At 39.9% G+C, this 19,159-nt stretch overlaps 1 protein-coding gene across 2 annotated transcripts in view; it reads right to left on the reverse strand.

The window, feature by feature from the left end:
• The window catches only part of CNTNAP5 (contactin associated protein family member 5), an 865,075-nt gene that overhangs the window by 27,627 nt on the left and 818,289 nt on the right, over nt 1-19,159 (reverse strand). For both annotated transcript variants that reach the window (XM_021075830.2, XM_084999089.1), the window contains one exon: nt 16,335-16,422. In XM_021075830.2, coding sequence (XP_020931489.2) covers nt 16,335-16,422 — 88 coding nt within the window. The remainder of the gene's footprint in view (nt 1-16,334; nt 16,423-19,159) is intronic.

The raw sequence follows: 19,159 nt of genomic DNA on the forward strand, positions 1-19,159 counted from the left end.
CCCTGAAGAAAGAATTCCTAGTTGTTTATCTATTTAACATATAGTGCTATGCACCTGTTAATTCCAAACTTCTAATTTATCCCTCCCCCATAGAGAACTATACTCAATATCTTATGATAACCTATAATGGAAAAGAAAATATATATGCATAATTAATTCACTTTGCTGTACACCTGGAAGTAACTTATCACTGTAAATCAATTATACTTCAATTTTTTCAAAAGAAAAAGAAAGAAAGAAAGGAAGGAAGGAAGGAAGGAAAGAAAGGCTTTCTCCTGTGGCCAGCCCACACCTGAAAGCCCAGTCTGCACTTTCTCAGATCTGTCCTGTGATTTCAGACATCACACCCAATCTCCATAATCATGGAAACCAATTTTTTAAACCAATTATTTGCAGTAAATCTCAGTACATTATCTCTCACTGAGCAGGCTTAACTGGTTGCACCCTGACTGATACAAGTGGATTCTAAATTTGGGAGATGTGTCATCCAAAAGCCTTTTGCCTTCTCTCAGCCAGCTCTGCAAAAATCCACCCTCCTCCCCTACCCCCCCACAAGGGAGAACCTAAAGAAACAGAAACTAGCTCCAAACAGTGTCCTTTAGAACTATGGTCACCTCTCCTTCTTGGCGAGGTGAATAAGTATATGCTGTGATCATGTGGGGTTATAATATGTAGGCAAGGGATGCCCACAGCAGAGGCCAAGGATGGTCACTGGAAAGAAAGGACATGACAGAGCATGCCCCCAGCAGATGAGACCTACCAGCTCTCTTCCCAGCATGATCTTCAGAACTTCTCACCCTCCAAGAGGGAGGCTGGAAGAAGTCTCTCCTAGGATATATGCCTCTTCCAAGAAGAATGACCCAAAGATTAAGTTGGTGTTTTCCTATTAAAGGCCCAGGCATATCCTTTAGTATAGCCCCTCATCCTCGCATCCTAAACAGCCCCATTCTTAAATGTGAGCAGGCAGCTAAGGATCACAAGAAACCTGAAGAAATCCTCTCAAAGGAGTGAGAAAGACTAAACAATACAGCAAGAAAAGCAGCTAGGGAAACGCAACTATGCAGAAATAAGCACAACACAGGCATATACACATACTCATACCATCAATATTTTTTTTTCAAAGTGATAAAAAACAAAAGCCCCAAAACAATGTTAACTTTTCTTTTGCTGGAATGGAAGATACATAGGAGGCTTCCAGTTCCCAGATCTGAGCAGCTGATATGAAGTGTGTGTCCATTTGACACTTGAGAGAAATAATGGAAACACACCATTGCATGGCATAGTGAGAAGTGATTTGCTCATAAACAAGGGCCTGACCCTCCTCCCAAGATCAGCAGGGGAACAGTGTCCATGCTAAAGACGGTTTTCCTTTTTTTAAATTGAAGTACAGTTAATTTACAATGCTAAGTTTCAAGTGTACAGCAAAGTGATTCAGTTAGATCTACTTATCTATCTTTACTCTTTTTTAGATTCTTTTCTATTATAGGTTATTACAAGATATTGAGTAGAGTTCTCTAAACTATACAGCAGGTCCTTGTTGTTTACCTATTTTATTTTATTTTGTTTTGTTTTATTTACTTCGTATTATGGCCACACTTTTTATGGTTCCCAGGCTAGGGGCTGAATCAGAGCTGCAGCTGCCAGCCTACACCACAACCACAGCAACGCCAGATCCTTAATCCAGCGAGAGAGGCCAGGAATCGAACCCATGTCCTAATGGACACTATGTTGGGTTCTTAACCTGCTGAAACACAATGGGAACTCTACCTATTTTATGTAAAGTACTGTATATATATTAATCCCAAACTCCTAAACTGTCCTCCCCCCCTTTCTCCTTTGGTAACCACAAGCTTGTCTTCTATGAATATGACTCTATTTCTGTTTTATAAGTGGAGACTTTGATAGCTCAGTTGGTAGAGCAGAGGACTGTATTTCTGGTTTATAAATAAGTTCATTTGTGTCAGTTCTTTGGATTCCATGTATAAGTTATATCATATGATATCTGTCTTTTTCTGAGTTACTTCTCTTAGTTTGAGAATCTCTAGTTGCATCCATGCTACAAATGGCATTACTTATTTTTTATGGCTAAGTAATATTTCATTGTGCATAAATACCACATCTTCTTTTTGCATTCCTCTGTTGATGGACATTTAGGTTGCTTCCATGTCTTGGTTGTCTTGAATAGTGCCTCTATGGAAATTGGGGTGCATGTAGGTAGATTTACACTTGATTTCTCCTTTCTCTGGCCTCTTAATGTCCTTAGAATCCAATATTCCTGAGCCAGAGATCCATTGTTCTCTAACAACTGGCTGTACGCAATTTTACATCCCTACCCAGGCCACCGTATTTTTAAAGGACAGAAAACCCCACACTCTTCTCTAATCATCTCACCACACCTGGCTACTGGGATCTGCATTCCAGTAGGGGATTGGTAAGTGTTAGCTCATAGACCAACTGGTTCCTTATCACACCTTCTCCAGTCTCACATGGACCAACCTATAGCACACCTGCTTGGACATGGCAGCTGGGCTCCACTGTGACTGTGACAAACATGGGCCTCACGGCTCACCTGGCATTTGCCAACCCTTGAGTCGAGTTCCATTAAACTATTCAACACCTCTAAACTAAGTCTGCTTTAGGGACACTGACCACCCAGTATTGCCCGGGTTTGATTCCGTTTTAGCACTGATAATTCCATGTCCCTGGAGGTCACTGTCTCTGGCCAACCAGAATGGTCATTCACCCCAGTGTGGATTAGAACATCAGGAACATGAAACACTGACGATTTCATCCTGAATGGAAAACAGGCACTTTATCTGTAATAATCAAGGTATATGTACTATAAAATACATCTGGAGAACAGACAGAGCACAAAGGCTTGTCCTATGAGATGGGAGCATTGAGTCCCTGCCTTCAAAGACCACAACCCCAAGGAGACAGCTCCATACACAAGTCAGGGGATTGTGAGCAAGGTCTGGGCATGGAGAGACAACCTAGGCAGCAGTGGACGGATGTGGAAACCCCCGCTGTGAACCTTCCTGACTGGCCTCTCCAGCATAAGCTAGCCTGTGGCTGTTCCCCCTATCCTGGATGATGGGGGTCTCACAAATCCAGAAGCAGCAGAGCCATCCTGGGGTGCTGGACGAAAGACAGAGTGCAAAGATCCACCTTTACACTCCATTGTAGTGTGTGCCCCAAGTGGGTGAAGATGGACTTGAGCCTGCCCTATTTCCCTTTGCATGGAGTGGCCCAAGTCGCATTTCTTTCTCTGTTCCCTCGCGTTTTCCTTTCTACCATACCTTACACTTCTACCCATCCACCCAGTATATTACTCACATCTTCCAGTTCCTACTTCATAACCTTCACCAGTTCTTTTGCTACCCCCACCCAGATTCTCATCCTTTCCCACCTGAAGGATTGGTTTTAGCATAAGCTCCACACCAGCATTTCCCCTCCCCCAATTCTGTTAGCCACAAAAGAGTAAACAGCCTCTGCAACCATAAGAGTTCCCTTCAGTGGCTCTTCCATCTACATAATGGAGTCTGACTCCTCTGCAGGACACTGAGGTCCTGAGGAACTGATCTTTCCTGGTCTCTAGCTGCCCACAGGAACAAGACCATTTGAAGACAGCCTAGTCACTGTTCCCCGCACTCTACCTGCACCTTCCTACAGCCTTATTTGGCTTTCACCATCAACTGAGACCACACCTGGGTTTCTGGACCAGTCAGGGCGATCTCTCTAGGACATTCATCTGCATCATCTCAGCTGGCCATGCTCTCTCTCTCTTAAGAATTCTAAACACACTCGATCTGCATAACATGTAACAAAAATTACACAGTTCGTAATTATTAAATGTGTCCAATCTCCATAGATACGGGTTTTATTACATTGGGAACAAGAATCCCCAGGCTATAACCATTTTAAAATGTTCTCAGTTTCACTTAATATCTTGATTTGTACATAATAAGTACTTGAATGGTGTGCACTGAATGGGTTATTGATGAAAAACACTCAGGAGTAATTTTCCCAAATCCAAACATTTATATAATATTATATTTCAAGAGAGGTTTGACCTACACCAAGTTTGTATTCCACAGATACATTTCAAAAAAGGTGAGGAAATACAGTGGAGAGATAAAGCACGTCTCCACATTTGGGATGGACCAGAATAGTCAGCAATTCAAATTAAGGGATAAGATCAAACCAGATATTTTCTGAGTATGCTGGTTTACTCATCTGTTCTCCCCACAGAAAAGCCAGGAGCATCCTTCTCTATCAAGCAAAAAGTAGAGAACCTTGATATGTGAGCCACTGGTCTCAAGTTCTGGCCTTGAGCACTGGCAACAATCCTAGTACAGTGAAACGGAAAGATACAGGGATTCAGATCACATCTTTCCTAGAAGTGGACCTCCTATAATCACACCTAAGTGTAAAGGAGATTCATGTTATTTTAACCTATTTGAATAGTCAATTTATTATCATTAATGGCATCTTCTCAAAATAAAATCCCAGTAGACTAAGTGAGTAACCAATAACCACATGATGTTCTTTTTGCTTTAATGTCCTCTCCTCAATGAGAAAACTTCCAGAATTCTAACTTGTGCTGGCTCCCTGATCCCTTTCAGCTTTTGACAGTTCCTTCAAGCTTGGGAGTTCCCCATGGGGCTGGTGCCCAGAGTTCATTACTCTTAGTTTGGATCTTCTTTGTTACCTCATCAACGTCAACATTCACAACACCAACCAGGCTTCCCCAGGAAAAGGGTAAACAAATCAATACCAGTGCCATTGGCAAGGGAAGGGGAGATCGGCCAATGGAAATCAATAGGCAGCCTGGCTCTATATTCTGATTAACAATAACTGCTGTTTTCAAACACCACTACATGCCAGACACTTTATACACATTATGTGTTATCTTCATAACAAGTCAATAGAAAAGCATCTCTACTACTTTACAGATGAGGAAACTGGGGCTCAGAGAGGTGGACTTAGTGGTGACATAGCTAGAAAGGGACATTTATAGGGTCTGAGCTCCCAGCTGTCTGAATCCAAACTTGTTCATTGTCCATCTCACTGTCATGAACCCTTGTAAGAAAAAGACACAGTGTCTGGGGAGCCTGGAGATCTTCACCCAAATCAAGCTGTCACTCATTGTATGATGTTGAGCCTGTTAACATGTAATGGGATGACCTTTCAGTTCCTACCACTCTGATGTTTATATTTTACACTTTTTTTTTAACTTCAAGAAACATTACGGAACACTTGGTATGTGCCTGGAAATAGGCGAGCAAGGCTAAAACCATAAATAAGACTCAGGTCCTGTTTGAGACTCCATGATTACCTTGTGCTCAGAGTGGCAGAGGGATGGAGGGAGGGGGGCAACATCTTTTAAAACCTGCCCAGATTCCTTTCTCTGATGCTTCATTGATCCATCAAGTATCAATGCAATCCATGAGAGGCAGTGTTAATCATGAGAAGGTACATCTAAAGGATGTCAGGCAGGTGTGGCCTGGTTTAATGCTCTTATGATGACTTTATCAGAAGCTGAGATTGTCTGTACAGGCACCTTCACTGCTTACTCAGCATCATAGAGTCAGGGGTACATAATGCCCTGTTCGTTCATTCCCCCAGAGCAGAAAGAAGAGTGAAAGGCAGGTTTTTCTACACAAGGAGTAGATAGTCATATTCTTTCTTCCCCGAGATCTCCTCTGGGCAGTAAGAGTCCAATGACATTCTCAAAAGAAAAACAGCTGGGTCAGATGGGATGACATCATATGTTACTATAACTGTTGTTATTACAGTTATCACAAACATCTCTTGAGATTTCATTATGTCAGGCATCATGCCAGCCACACTGTCTTCATTACCACTGAATCTTCTAAATAATAACAGGCTTTATTATAAGAAATACCTACGTTCCAACTGAGAAAAGTGAAACTTTGAGAATTAAGCAATTTGTCTGGGTCAATTAGTTAGTGCTACAGTTATTACCAGAATCCAGGACAGATCCAACACCGGACTTAATAGGCTATTCCTCCTCCATGATTAAAGTCTGGTCCTACAGTCTACTTTTAAACCAACTGCAGCTAAGGCTGAGGACACAAGGCTTTATTTCAGTAGTCTTCAACAGATGACATGTGACTTTATATGCCAAGTCTACTGCTGGCTAGTTTTGTGACATTGGATAAATGATAACCTCTGTGACTCAGCTTCCTCATCTATAAGAATAGTAATAGCACTTGCTTTCCTGAGTTGGTGTAATTAAAAAATGAGTTAGCATAAGAGCTTAGCAACCTAAATGTCAGTTGACAGAAGAATAGATTAAGATGTGGTACATATATACAATGGAATACTGCTCAGCTATAAAAAGAATGAAATAATGCCATTCGCAGCAACATGGATGTTCTTACAGATTATTATACTAAGTGAAGTAAGTCAGAGAAAGACAAAATTCATATGATATCACTTATATGTGGAATATAAAACAAGGATACAAATGAACTCATTCACAAAATGGAAACAGATTCACAAAGAAAACAAACCTATGGTCATAAAAGAGAAAAGGGCAGGGGAGATGCATAAATTAGGAGTTGGCATTAACACACACACACTATTATATGTAAAATCGGTAAACAGCAAGGACCTACTACATAGCACAGGGAATGCTACTCAATATTGTGTAATACCCTATAAGGGAAAAAAATCTTAAAAAGAATATATACACATACATACACACATACATATATATATAAATATATATACATACACATACACACACTCCTACATATATGTAAGTATGTGTATAACTATCACTTCGCTATACACCTAAAACTAAAACAACACTGTAAATTAACTATATTTCAGTTCAAAATAAGGAAAAAATAAGAGCTTAGATCCAACACAGAGCAGTGCATTATTAATCACTATAAAAACATTATTATTATACTACTAATGTCCTATATAGTATATTAATATTAATACTACTATTTGATTAATAGGGAAAATCTTGTATTTACCATAGCCTAAAAGAGATACTCAAAACCTTAAAAACATTAATGTTCTCAACCCAACCCTGATAACTTCCCTTTGAAAGAGCAAGAACGGAAGGGCAGTGGGGCCCTACTGTACAGCACGGGGAATGGTGTGTGATCAGGTCACTTTGCTGTACTACAGAAATTGAAGAAATACTGTAAATCAACTATACTTAAATTTTTAAAAATAGGGGAAGGAGGATCTTTGGAACAAGGAGAGCTTGTTTGTCTGTTTATCTGTTTGTTTGGGGGAACTACGTGGGCTAGAACACTGCCTGGTCCGTGGTAATGCTCGATAATTTTGGTGCCATGAGAACTAGTTGGAACTTTCACTAAGAGTCATGTCATCAGCTTCTGGTAGACCCCACAACACATCCTTTCTTGTAAAAACTTGTGCTTCCTTAAGAGCCCAACCTCCCGAGAAGGATTAAGGACACCTCCCACCCGAGGATAGCCTGTGTTTAGAAAAAACACGGGGTTGTTCTCTTAGCTTCATCCATTATTACCCCCTAGTATAGACAGAGCATGCAAAAAGACTATGTTGGTTGAGTCACATGGAGGCCTGCTGTTGAAAGAGTGCTTTTTCTTTGACAAAAAGAACACTTGACTTTTACAGGGAAGCACAAGCATGGAGTGGGTCTGGGGTCCGGTCCTATCTTAGTTCCCTTAAAAATAGAAAATAAAATTGCCTTTTCAGTCAGAAGAACACACATTCTTGTTGCAGGAGGTGAAACTAAATCATATAGTGCATTTTCCAAGAGTAAAAAATGTGGTCTATTATTTTCAAAAGAAACAGTAACAAATCCCCATATAGTTCAGTTGCAATTCAAGGTAAAAAGTATAAGATGGGTATTTAGGAAGTTGGGATAATTACTGAAATCTGACATTTCAGGATGCTTTAAAACACATCATTCCCAGGGAGGTCAGGTTAGATTAGTGAGTCTGAAATATTTTATCACTCAGGGAAACAGCATCATTAAGAAATTTATGGGAGTTCCTACTGTAGCACAGTAAGTTAAGGATCTGGCATTGCCGCAGTTATGGTGTAGGTCGCAGCGGAAGCTCAGATTCAATCCTTAGGCTGGGAACTTCCATAGGGACCCATGGCCAAGAAAAAGAAAAAGACATTTCTGGACATAACATGAGACAATTACACATAGTACTGGAATCTGAGTCAGGAATGGGCTATGGTTTATAGGAGCTGTAGTTTGGAGAGGCTGTGGTTTGGAGATCTTTTTATTTCCTTAATAACTAGGAATGACCATAAACAAAGTGAAACATTATTTAAAAAAACTATGCATTCAAAATGAAGTAAGATTTCAGGAGTCCCTTGGCAAGCTATAAATTTGTTCCAAAGAAGATAACATGCATTTCTTAAAAGAGCAACTCTCAACTATGATCTTTTCTGCTGCAACACATTTGGACATTGATGTACACAGCACAATGCAGTCCCCAAATTGTGCAGAGTTCCAAGCCTACCCCATACAACCACACCCTCTTCTCTCCTGGTAACAAGAGAAGAATGAGGACGAGAAAGCAGTGGTGTTACTGGATTATCATTGATGCATCCACCTCAGAGTCCATCTCACTCTTTGGTAGGGACACCTCAGCTTCCTTCTGAGAAATGACATTTCCCTATTCTCAATGCATGTGGTTAATACTGAGCTGAACCCTTCACCCTGTCCAGAGCCATAGCTGTGAGCACAATCCAGGCATGGCCATTCAGGGAATTTCAAACCTTGGACACTGTCATCATCTGGAATTGTCCCTTGACACACGTGGGCCCTCTGAGACTCAATTCTGGACTCTTCCTGGAAATTTTAGAAATGAGAGGCTTTCTTTCCACCAGGGTTGTGGAAATACAGAATTTAAGCATGGAGTATTGGATCCACCTTTGTTACCACTGATGTTCTGCCTGAGAATAAAGTCCATAGAAGTTAGAGTCAAAGTGGAGTGAGACAAATAGACAAAGACTAAATCACAGGCATATTTGAAACTCTGAACACAGCTGTGCCTGAAGAAAAGCCTTCACTTTGAATCTTCCATTTGACCAACTATTATATAATCTATTGTTGCTGTTTAAACTGGTTAAAGGTTGATATACCTTTAAAAGAGCTCTAATTGATAGGGACACACTCTCATCTTCAAGACTCTCCATGGTCCAGAACCGTTCTTTTAGAAGGCATTTTAGTCCCTCATTAGAAGTTATTTTTGTAGCCACTTTTCCAGACTCATTAAAACAAAAACAGAAACAAAGCAGAACACAATATTCTTATGTTCCTACCATCTTCAAAAATCAAAAAACTCTAATATTTACTGAGCATGTGCTAAACACCAAATACTTTGCATATAGTGTCTTATGGAGCACTCACTCTACTCTATGAATTAAATGAGTTCAATGTTACCATCCTCATTTTATAGATGAGAAACTATAAGCAGATTAGACAATTCACAATGGCCACACAACAGTAATTCTAGGAGAGAAAGATAAACATGAGTTAGCTTGTCTCAGAAAAGCGGAGCATCTTTCACTCTGTCATTTTACTTCTCAGTGCACCAGTTTTGAATCAGAAGGAGGGACCAACTATGTAAAAAAAATTAAAAAAATAGAGGACAGTCTTCCAAAATGAGTACTTTGAAACACCCACCTTTCATTTATATGCATAAGTTCTGCTATGCTGTCTAAAAATGGTAGCCATAACTCATCACTGACAAAATACTTGAGAAATGATTTACCATGAAAACAATCAGGGTATTCTGTCAACAATGCTCTGATGTTGCAGAAGAAACAGGGGGCTCAACATTCAAATTTGAAGCATTTGGGTGAATCAAAGAACCCTGTTCTACAGACACAATCAGAACTCACTTCATTTGAATAAGTCCGGAGCATATGCAAGTGCTCACAGCTAGCCCTGCAATTTCTAGATTAGCTGAGTTTTATTCAAGTTGAGAAAGAATTCTTCCAGTTTCTTGTTAGGGCCAAGGGGCTGCTGAAGCTACCTGGGCACAGAGCCATCAGAGCAAAACAATAGTACCTATGCTGGGTGTGAGCTTTAGCCTATCAAACTGGCAGGTAGGCAGGAAATTAATAAATGCAGGTAGGCTGCATAAACAAAGAATCCTATTGGGATGCCCTGAGTGCAAATCTCCTTTTATGGTTCATTCAGAATCTAATAGCTTCAGTTTAAAAGCGGACTATAATTCCTTACCTAAACTTTAACATGTTTCCGTATCTTAGAAAGTAATTGCTTCCTAAATCTACAAAACAGCAAGAATTCCTCCTAAGAAGAAAACAAATAATAACAATAAGAACAATTCCTTAATTCATAGTTTCGACAACTATAATAACTATACATATATAGTTGTTACAACTCTACATATGTACAACATACTGTACATATACAAAAAACTATACATATACATGTACATGTATATATGTGTATACATGTACGTGTGTGTGTGTGTGTATGTGTGTGTATACATACACACACATATATATATATACAAATTTTTGCCATTAAATTTAATGGCAAAGTAAACAAAGAGAAACCAGGACCAGAAAAATATGAATTTGACCAGCCAAACAAAGAAAAAACAGGGTTTTTTTTTTTATGAGTTTCAAACTTTCTAAACTTCTAAGTCTGTCTGAATGTCCATGCTTATCCCTGAGTTAAGTTAGACAGAGACTTAGAAACACACAGCTAAATCACACTATTTGAATCAAAGGAATGCACGTCTATATTTTCTAAAGGATGCAGTAATTTTCCAGAAACATATGATCTTGTCAGAAAAAGTGATTTCCCTAAATATACAACACTCTTTCTTTTTTTCTCTGTATGCTATTTTCTCTTCAACACATTCATGTCATAGACTAGAACCAAGAAATCCCAAAGTCAAAGAATGTCAATAAACCAAGGAATAAACTTAACACCATTCCATGGCACACCACAGATGAACACCCTGAATGCAATTCTAACGTCAGTAATCATATCTTCTACTTTCATGGACTAGTCTCTCCACCATAGGAATTCTCAGGAAACTTTCATTCGCCAGGATATGTATGTAGCACACACCATGTAGAACCATCATTGATGCTAAGTCACTACCCTCTAGAATAGTGATTTGGCCTTCCTCTTGCAGAAAGAAAATGAATCTGTGTTCTTGCTTTACCATGGAATGCTGTTAGTGTCATCAAAGAAAATTTGGGACTATAAATCTGCTGTACTTATTTGCCTTTGAGGTATACTATGAAAATTGCTTGCAGATCCTTGTTTTGGAGTAGAAAACGTCCAACAGAGTACAAGACTTTTCTAAAGTTGTGATGGGGATTGCATATGTCATAAATACCACCTATGCATTTCCACACCATCCTCCCCTACAGCATCTCTCCCTACTCCAAGTTCTTGTTAATGCATGAGGCTTCCTCCACAGGGTCCGCAGGACAGGTGTCCCTCACCTCCAGGTATCGCCCTTTCATAGACCAGAAGTGTGGAGGTGAATTGTTAAATGTTCTTGGATGAGAAGGCAGGCAGGCAGGCAGGAGTGCTCCACACTTGGCCAAGTGAAGATATTTTCCTGGGATCTCTTACTCAACGAGAACCAAATTCTTTGCTATCGTTCCTCACAAAGAATCCAACACACAGTGACAAGCTGTCCCTCAATAATTTAGTACTTTGCTTTACATTTTCATCCTTTCAGTCTTATGTGTTATGGGTTTAGTTCAAAAGACAGGAATGCTACACAAATGTCGTACACAGTGGCAAGATTAATGGAGAGAAATTTTTAAATAAGATGTTTCTAGAGCTGCCACTGCACAAAGCAGCTGCCAGGAAAACAGTCTGAGCTTTGCAGTCATATAGCCTTCATTATCCCTCCTCCCCAAATTCTTCTGATTTGGTTGAAGTGAGGATTAAATAGCTCAAAATATATTCAGGGAGCAGAGGATATATACCAGACCAGATACCCTAAAAAATAATTCTGCTTCATTAAAACCAATGAATTTTGGTTGACTTGCTAAGCTTGAGGAAATGAAGAAAAATGCTAAGTTTGAGGAGATTTGGTGGGGGGTGGGTAGATGAAGCCAAAAGAATGAGTCATAAACTCATTAAGGTTGCATCAAGGGAAAATATCTGAATCATCCTGAAGAAAAATAGGAATTCTAGGAATTCTATCCTTGAGCTGTTGTTAAGATATTTAAGCTAAGCCTCTCACAGTAAACTCAGTGAAAAGTGAACAAGAAAAATAAAATCACCTAACCTAAGAAAAAATAAACAAAACTTCTCCATCTCAGATGTGGTTCTGTACTGACAAAAAAAACTGTAACAAAAAGAGGAATAACATGACATATTATGATATCAATAGTAACACCATTTCTGCTGAGACTCCAACCATAGGCTTGCTTCCACTGAGGCTTGGAGGTTAAATTTATATCCACTCTCTGTTCAGGAAAAAAACCCCAAGTGAGAAACTGAAATAACCCCAAATTGGTAGCACATCCTGGCACCTGGCAGAAGTAAACACAAATCTTGCCTGGAGGAATGCTTGCAATTGCTGATCATCAAGGTTCTTGCAAATTAATTGCAAGTAAATATGTGCCCACCCAGATAGACATACATAAAACCTAGCTTAGGAGAATGAGCTACTATGGGAAAGAGTTAGAAAACAGAACCTAGAAGACCCATACAGACTTCCAACATTGTGAATATCAGAGACAAAACAGTCAATAACTAAAAATGGGATACTTAAAGACTTAAGATTTAAAAATAAGTGAAAACAACAGATTATCTTAGTTAACAGGCAAGTGTGAAAAGGGATGAAGTATTACTTTTAGAAAAAACACCATCAGTGAAAAAAATGACTCATTGAAGAGGTTTAAGGGGATATTAGCCATAAATGCAAAGAGAATTTGTGAATTTGAAGATAAAAAAAGAATAAACTGCCCAGAATGCAAGATAGTGAGTTAAGGAATAAAATTCTTACTGGGTGATGGTAAGAAGCATGAGGATAAAGTGAAAAAGTCTAAGGTTTATATAGCACAGGTTGAAACTGATTGAGCAGAGAGAATAGGAAAAAAGCATTACTGAGAAGCTGAGAATTTTTAAGAGCTAATGAATAGATATGTTTGAATAATACATATGAACTAGATACATAGAAACTAATGAATAAATGCAGGAAACATAAACATATTCAATAAGACAATTAAAAAGAAATCTACAGGGAGTTCCTGTCATGGCTCAGTGGTTGGTGGGTCCGGCTAGGAACCATGAGGTTTCCGGTTCGATCCCTGGCCTTGCTTGATGGGTTAGGGATCCCTTGTTGCTGTGGGCTCTGGTATAGGTCACAGACGCAGCTTGGATCTGGTGTTGCTGTGACTCTGGCATAGGCCGGCAGCTACAGCTCTGATTAGACTCTCTGGCCTGGGAACCTCCATGTGCCATGGGTGTGGCCCTAGAAAAAATAAACAAAAATAAATAAATAAGTAAAAAACCCTCTTAAAAAAAAAAAAAGAAAAAGAAAGAAGAAAAAAAAGCAAAACAAAAAAAGAAATATACAATCAGATACATGGTAATAAAATCATCAAATACCAAATTAAAAGAAATGACCTAAAAAATAGGTTTTGGGTGTTGAGAATGGGGTGGGTCAGGGCACTTTCCCAGACAGGACAGACTGACACAAAGTGTTTCAACAGCTACGTCAGAAGTTGGAAGAGAAGAGTCTGGTGATATGTTGGTGGGGGTTAACCTGGCTGTCCAGCAGTGGGGGAGTCCTGACTTGTAGCAGCTCTGAACTCCATGGAGTATACATTCCTAGGATGGCCCATTTCCAACTACCATTGTGACATCACTGAATACAGAATTGGGAAGAGATGTGTATAGTAGGTTCTTATGAGCCAGTGTGAGCTGGTTCCATTATCCCCATGAGCAAATCCTTCTCAATATGAGGGAAAATGTCCTCTGCTGTGGAACTGCATGTCTAGCAAACTTATCTTCCAGGAATAAGGGTGAAAGGTGAAAGACCTTTCTTTAGATAAAGGACCCTTTACACAGAACTTTCAGAAGAATTTACTTCAGAAAGGAGGAAATCAAATCTAGTAGAAAGTAGAACAAGTAAATTAACGACTGCATTGGTCAATCAAAAAAGCAGGGTCTACTTAAAATAATGATTATCATCAGGAGGAGGGGGAATGGAATAAGAAATAAACATAAATTCAGTCTAAAAGTCGGTCACTGCTGATAAGCTCACCCTGCTACTATGTTGGAAACTAACACTGACTTTTCCCAGACCTGACAGCAGCTAGATTTCTGGATGGACATTATGTTCTGGAAATTAGATACTGCTTGTAAATCTGGAAGGCTGGGGTGGGATGGGAGTCATGTTTCTGCTATTTCAGCTCCTTCTACTGGCCTGCAAAACCATGGTAACATGAAGCATTCTCTGCCACCATTTTTAAGAGCCCTTCTTCTGCCTCTTGGGGGCTTATCTGCAGCCCTGCAGTCTCAGTGGCATCTGGCCCCTTGCCTGACGTCAGCGATGGCTTCAGAATTCACAGCACCCTGTCAATCAGCTGGAACTGCTTGGGGAGTTATTCCAAAGGCCCCAGCAGAAACGCACACTGTTAAGTGCTGCCACAATTTTGTCAGCAACTTCTTTTCTGAGTTAAATCCATTCCTGCGTAAAATGCCCCCGGTTATCAATGTTTTCTGAACTGTACTGTGACTGAGAGAATAAAAAAGAACATGATAGAATCACAGAAATAGTTGAACAAATAGAAAATAAGGAAGCAGAAACTAATCCAACCATACAAGTGACCAAAAACTCTATGGGGCTTACATTTGACAATTTATAAAACAGAGATGGCTAGATTGGATAAAATGCAATATCCAGCTGTATACTCTTCACAAGAGCATGCATATTAGGCTCAAAAAAAAAAAAAAAAACAAAAAAAAACCCAAAAGACTAAAAGGAAAAATATGGAAAACAACATGCCAGGCAAATACTAAGTAAGGAAAAACTGAATTAGCTACACATTTTTTTTTCTATAAAGGGAAAATTTAATTTTTTACAAGTATACACATCCATGGAGAAAATAATTGTAGACCTGTAACTTTTTGTGAAATTTGGTGAAATCTGAGTCTCCTCCAATGTACTAATAATTTACTAATACATACTAGTAAGTTTAGTAATAAATATCTTTTCCCTGGAAATTCTAAATACTGTCACTTAAGCATAATGAACTACTGGGCTCAAATTTCTGAATAAAGTCTCAAGAGTAAAGATGTTTTGATGGTTCACTTTTTAAAGGGAGAAAATTCAAGTTTCTGCTAAGTGTTGTATCACCAATTAGACTATAAGCTTCTTGAGAGCAAGGGCTATGGATTTTATCTTATTTGTGTTCCTGGTGCCTTTAAGATGCTAATAAATTCCTGCTGATTGAGTAATTCAGTGATTGAAAACATTCTCTACTAGTTTAACAGTTGTCTTTTATGAAATATATAAAGATGATGCATGTTGGAATTTAGGAAAGCAGTAAACAGTGCTTGAAAAAAATCACAGGTATAGAGTTAATGGGTTAATAATACTCTTCAGTAGATGGACTATTATAACCTGTACATGGCTTTTTTATTAAGTAAAATTAAAAATTCTCTTTTTATCTCATTCTTCACTCTTAATTCATCCCTGTGTGGACAACTTGAATTAGCTAGATTAATAACAGACCAAATAGATTTAAACACAGAGACATTGAAGTTTAAAAGATCACTTCAGTGTGAGAAAAAGTTCAATTCCTGAGAAGATATAAAAATTTCAATCTTTCCCACACCTAATAAAAGCTATAATTGTATGTAAAATGAAAATTCACAGAACTTTCTGTAGAAAAAAGGGACATCCATTATGATCATAGGAAAGGTCCATCCACTTTGAATTTTTGGTGAATTAGTAAAGAGATTAAGGACTTGCAGAATTAAATAACTGGGTTGTTCAAGTCCTTATTTTAAGTAAAATTAACATACCTTTAACTAAAAAATCTAAGTAAACATCTTAAATTAATTCATTTGAAATTAAGTAAAAATTAATTATTTTACTGCATTGCCTTTTTCTTTTACCTTCCTCAGGAGCCTATAAAGTAGATATAAATGCCATACATACATCTCTGTAGAACTGGGCTGTACATATTGGATATTGTCTAGATCCTGGTGTTTTCCCTCAGGCAAATTCATTAATGTATTTTAAATAATGACTTAGATGACTTCCATGTCATAAATTATTGTAACAAAGTCTGCTGGAAAGCCATGGACTAGGGCAACAGACCTGTGACCTTGCCCAAGGTGAGTGACTTGCCGGCCCTGAACTCAGCTTCTGGGGAGAAGTTATAACTGAGTCGGAGTTGTTCATCCACCTGCAGGAAAACAGAAGACAAAGGTGCATCAGCAGAGGTCCCCGCATCCAGGGCATCAAACACCGCCCTCAGGAAATAGCCTGAAAACACATGCAGAGCAGACTCCTCTGTAGGATTCTCTCTCTGGAGAGATGAGAAATGTCTCGCTGATTCTCCCACAATGCACATGAAATACCTCTTTCTTTCCTATTGATGAAATGAAGGCTCTCACACAAGGCCTCTCCCTGGGAAATTCAGTACAGCTTTTGACAGGTATTTATCTCTCCACTGAGAGGTTGCCTCACCAAAGTCTTTGCTGCAAACAAGCAAATGAAGCCTTCTCAGGACCTTGCTGGGCAGGATTAACATGGATGGAAAGCAGGCTCTGTTCCCCCTCCCTCCTTCCTCCTCCCCTCTCAGTCCTTAAAATCTTCATGGCCCTCTTTGTTCCAGTAACTCTATACTTGTCTCATTCAACTGTGCCCTGGGGGATTGTACTGAGCAGATCTTTCCGTCTGACAAAAGCTTTGACCTGGAGGGTGGGAGGTGGTGAGAGTCAGTTGCCACCACCTTGAATAGCTGGTCACTGCCTCTTGCATGTGAGTGACAGCCACTGGGGGTGGGGGTGGAGAGGGGGGCTTTTCAGGACTTTCTGTCTAGGATCATCTTTTAGGAACCCCACCTCTTCTCACACATTGATGACTCCAGTTCCATTTCTTTGTTCCTCCTCCCTATTTCAAGGCATCATTCTCCATCCATCCCACATTTTCCAGTCTAGTCAAACACTAGCAATTTCTTCCAGACTCTGCTCAAAATATTCACATGACGTTACTGTTGGGAGTTGCCCATTAAAGGCACCACCATCCACGTGCAAGAAGAGGAGGCTGAGCCCTTCAGCTGGGATGTGGTCACAGCATCCCCCCGCCCCAACACCTGCTCTGGGACAAATACCCAGTGCCCCCTCCCCACCCCACCCCCAGGCTCTCCAGCACTCACTGCTGCTACAAGTGACCCCCTCTGGGAACCTCTGGGTCCTGCAGGGCTTTCTGCTGTGAGAAGTCAGTGGCTATGACTTGAGGTATGTGATTCTTTGCTTTGTTGCCATTTTGTTCATGCAATTGGACTTTAATAACACTTGCTGTTTACTGAACATGCGGTGTGTATGAAGACACCTCACTAAATCATCCTTCAAAATGCTTTCTTCCCTAGAAGACTGTGGGATAGTCATTATTACCCCTGATTACAGAGGGTAGAATGGATGCCACAGAGACCACAAACCTGGCCATGCCACACAGTCACACAGCAGTAGCCCTCGTCAGGTGGCCCATCCACCAAAGCATGGTGTTTGCTTTTCTTGTCCATACCTCCCTTGCTAGGTGCTTGAAACAATCACTGTGTGTTTTTACTTCTAATTTTTACAAAATTTATTCAACCAACATTTGAGTATCTAACTATGTCCCAGAAGCTATTGTAAGTGCTCCCCAGAGCCCACCTCCTCCAAGGAAGCTTTTCATTTTTCCTTGGTTAGATGGGTTGATCCTCTTCTCTGTTCTCATGGTGCTTTTCCCCCCTACCTCTAACCTTGAGATTAAGGTGATGTACTGTAATGCTTCATTCCCTTTCTCTCCCCTCCCTCCCTCCCTCTCATTTTTCCCCATTAAACAACTGATTGGCTCTTTGAGGATAGGGACATCTTCTTTTTTTTTTTTTTTTTTCTTGTATAGACAATTTATTCATGAGTACCTGTCATGGCTCAGTGGTTAATGAACTCAACTAGTAACCATGAGGTTGAGGGTTCGATCCCTGGCCTTGCTCAGAGGGTTAAGGATGCGGCGTTGCCATGAGCTACAGTATAGGCCACAGACACATCTTGGATCCCGCATTGCTGTAGCTCTGGCATAGGCCGGCATCTACAGCTCCAACTGGACCCCTAGCCTGGGAACCTCCATATGTCGCAGGTTCGGCCCTAAAAAGACAAAAACAAAACAACAAAACAAACAAACAAAAAAACCCCAGACAATTTATTCAAAGTTGGGTTTTGTTCATGTTCACATTTCTACTTCTCATCTGGTGACAAAGACCATCTTGAGCATGTTTGCAACTCTGCTTTTGATAACCAAATCCTCCCCTGTATTAGGGTGGATTTTTTTTCTTAATGAATTTTATTACATTTATAGGTGTACAATAATCATCACAACCAAATTCTACAGCATTTCCATCCCAAACCCTCAGTGCATCCCACCACCGCCAACCTGTCTCATTTGGAAACCATGGTTTTTCATATTATCTATAGGGCTTCTACAGAAACTGGCAAAGTAATTCAAAGCTAAGGTTTGCTGAGAATTGTGATAACTATCTGCCCTCTGCCTCCAACAGGCTCTGAGTAATGCCTGAGACCCTGGGTCTGGCAGGTGCTTACCCTCTTCTCTTCTTACTAAACAGTTTATTAGTGGGAAGGAGGGAGAGGAGAAAGGGTGGCGGGTGAGAGTGTCATGGAGACACATGTGTTTATGTTACTCTGTCAATAAACTGATTCAAAGTGAAAGACCAAAGAAGGCCTTCTACCCCATTTCCTTTGTTACTTCAGTGCTTTGGGAATAAACAGTATGTCTCCCACCAATATGTGCTTATCATGGTCTGTTGATTGACTGGTGGGAATCCTTTAGATGGTGAGGAGGTGATGCCTAATAGACATCCCCACAGATCTGGGATTCGGAGAGAGGCTTGGAGTCAGATAGACATTTAGCAGAGACGTGAT

This window comes from Sus scrofa, chromosome 15 (assembly GCF_054392235.1).
Source record: "Sus scrofa isolate SSC_HxYL_T2T_F1_AM1 chromosome 15, Sscrofa_HxYL_maternal_Yorkshire_Landrace_v2.0, whole genome shotgun sequence".
Classification (NCBI taxonomy): Eukaryota; Metazoa; Chordata; class Mammalia; order Artiodactyla; family Suidae; genus Sus; species Sus scrofa.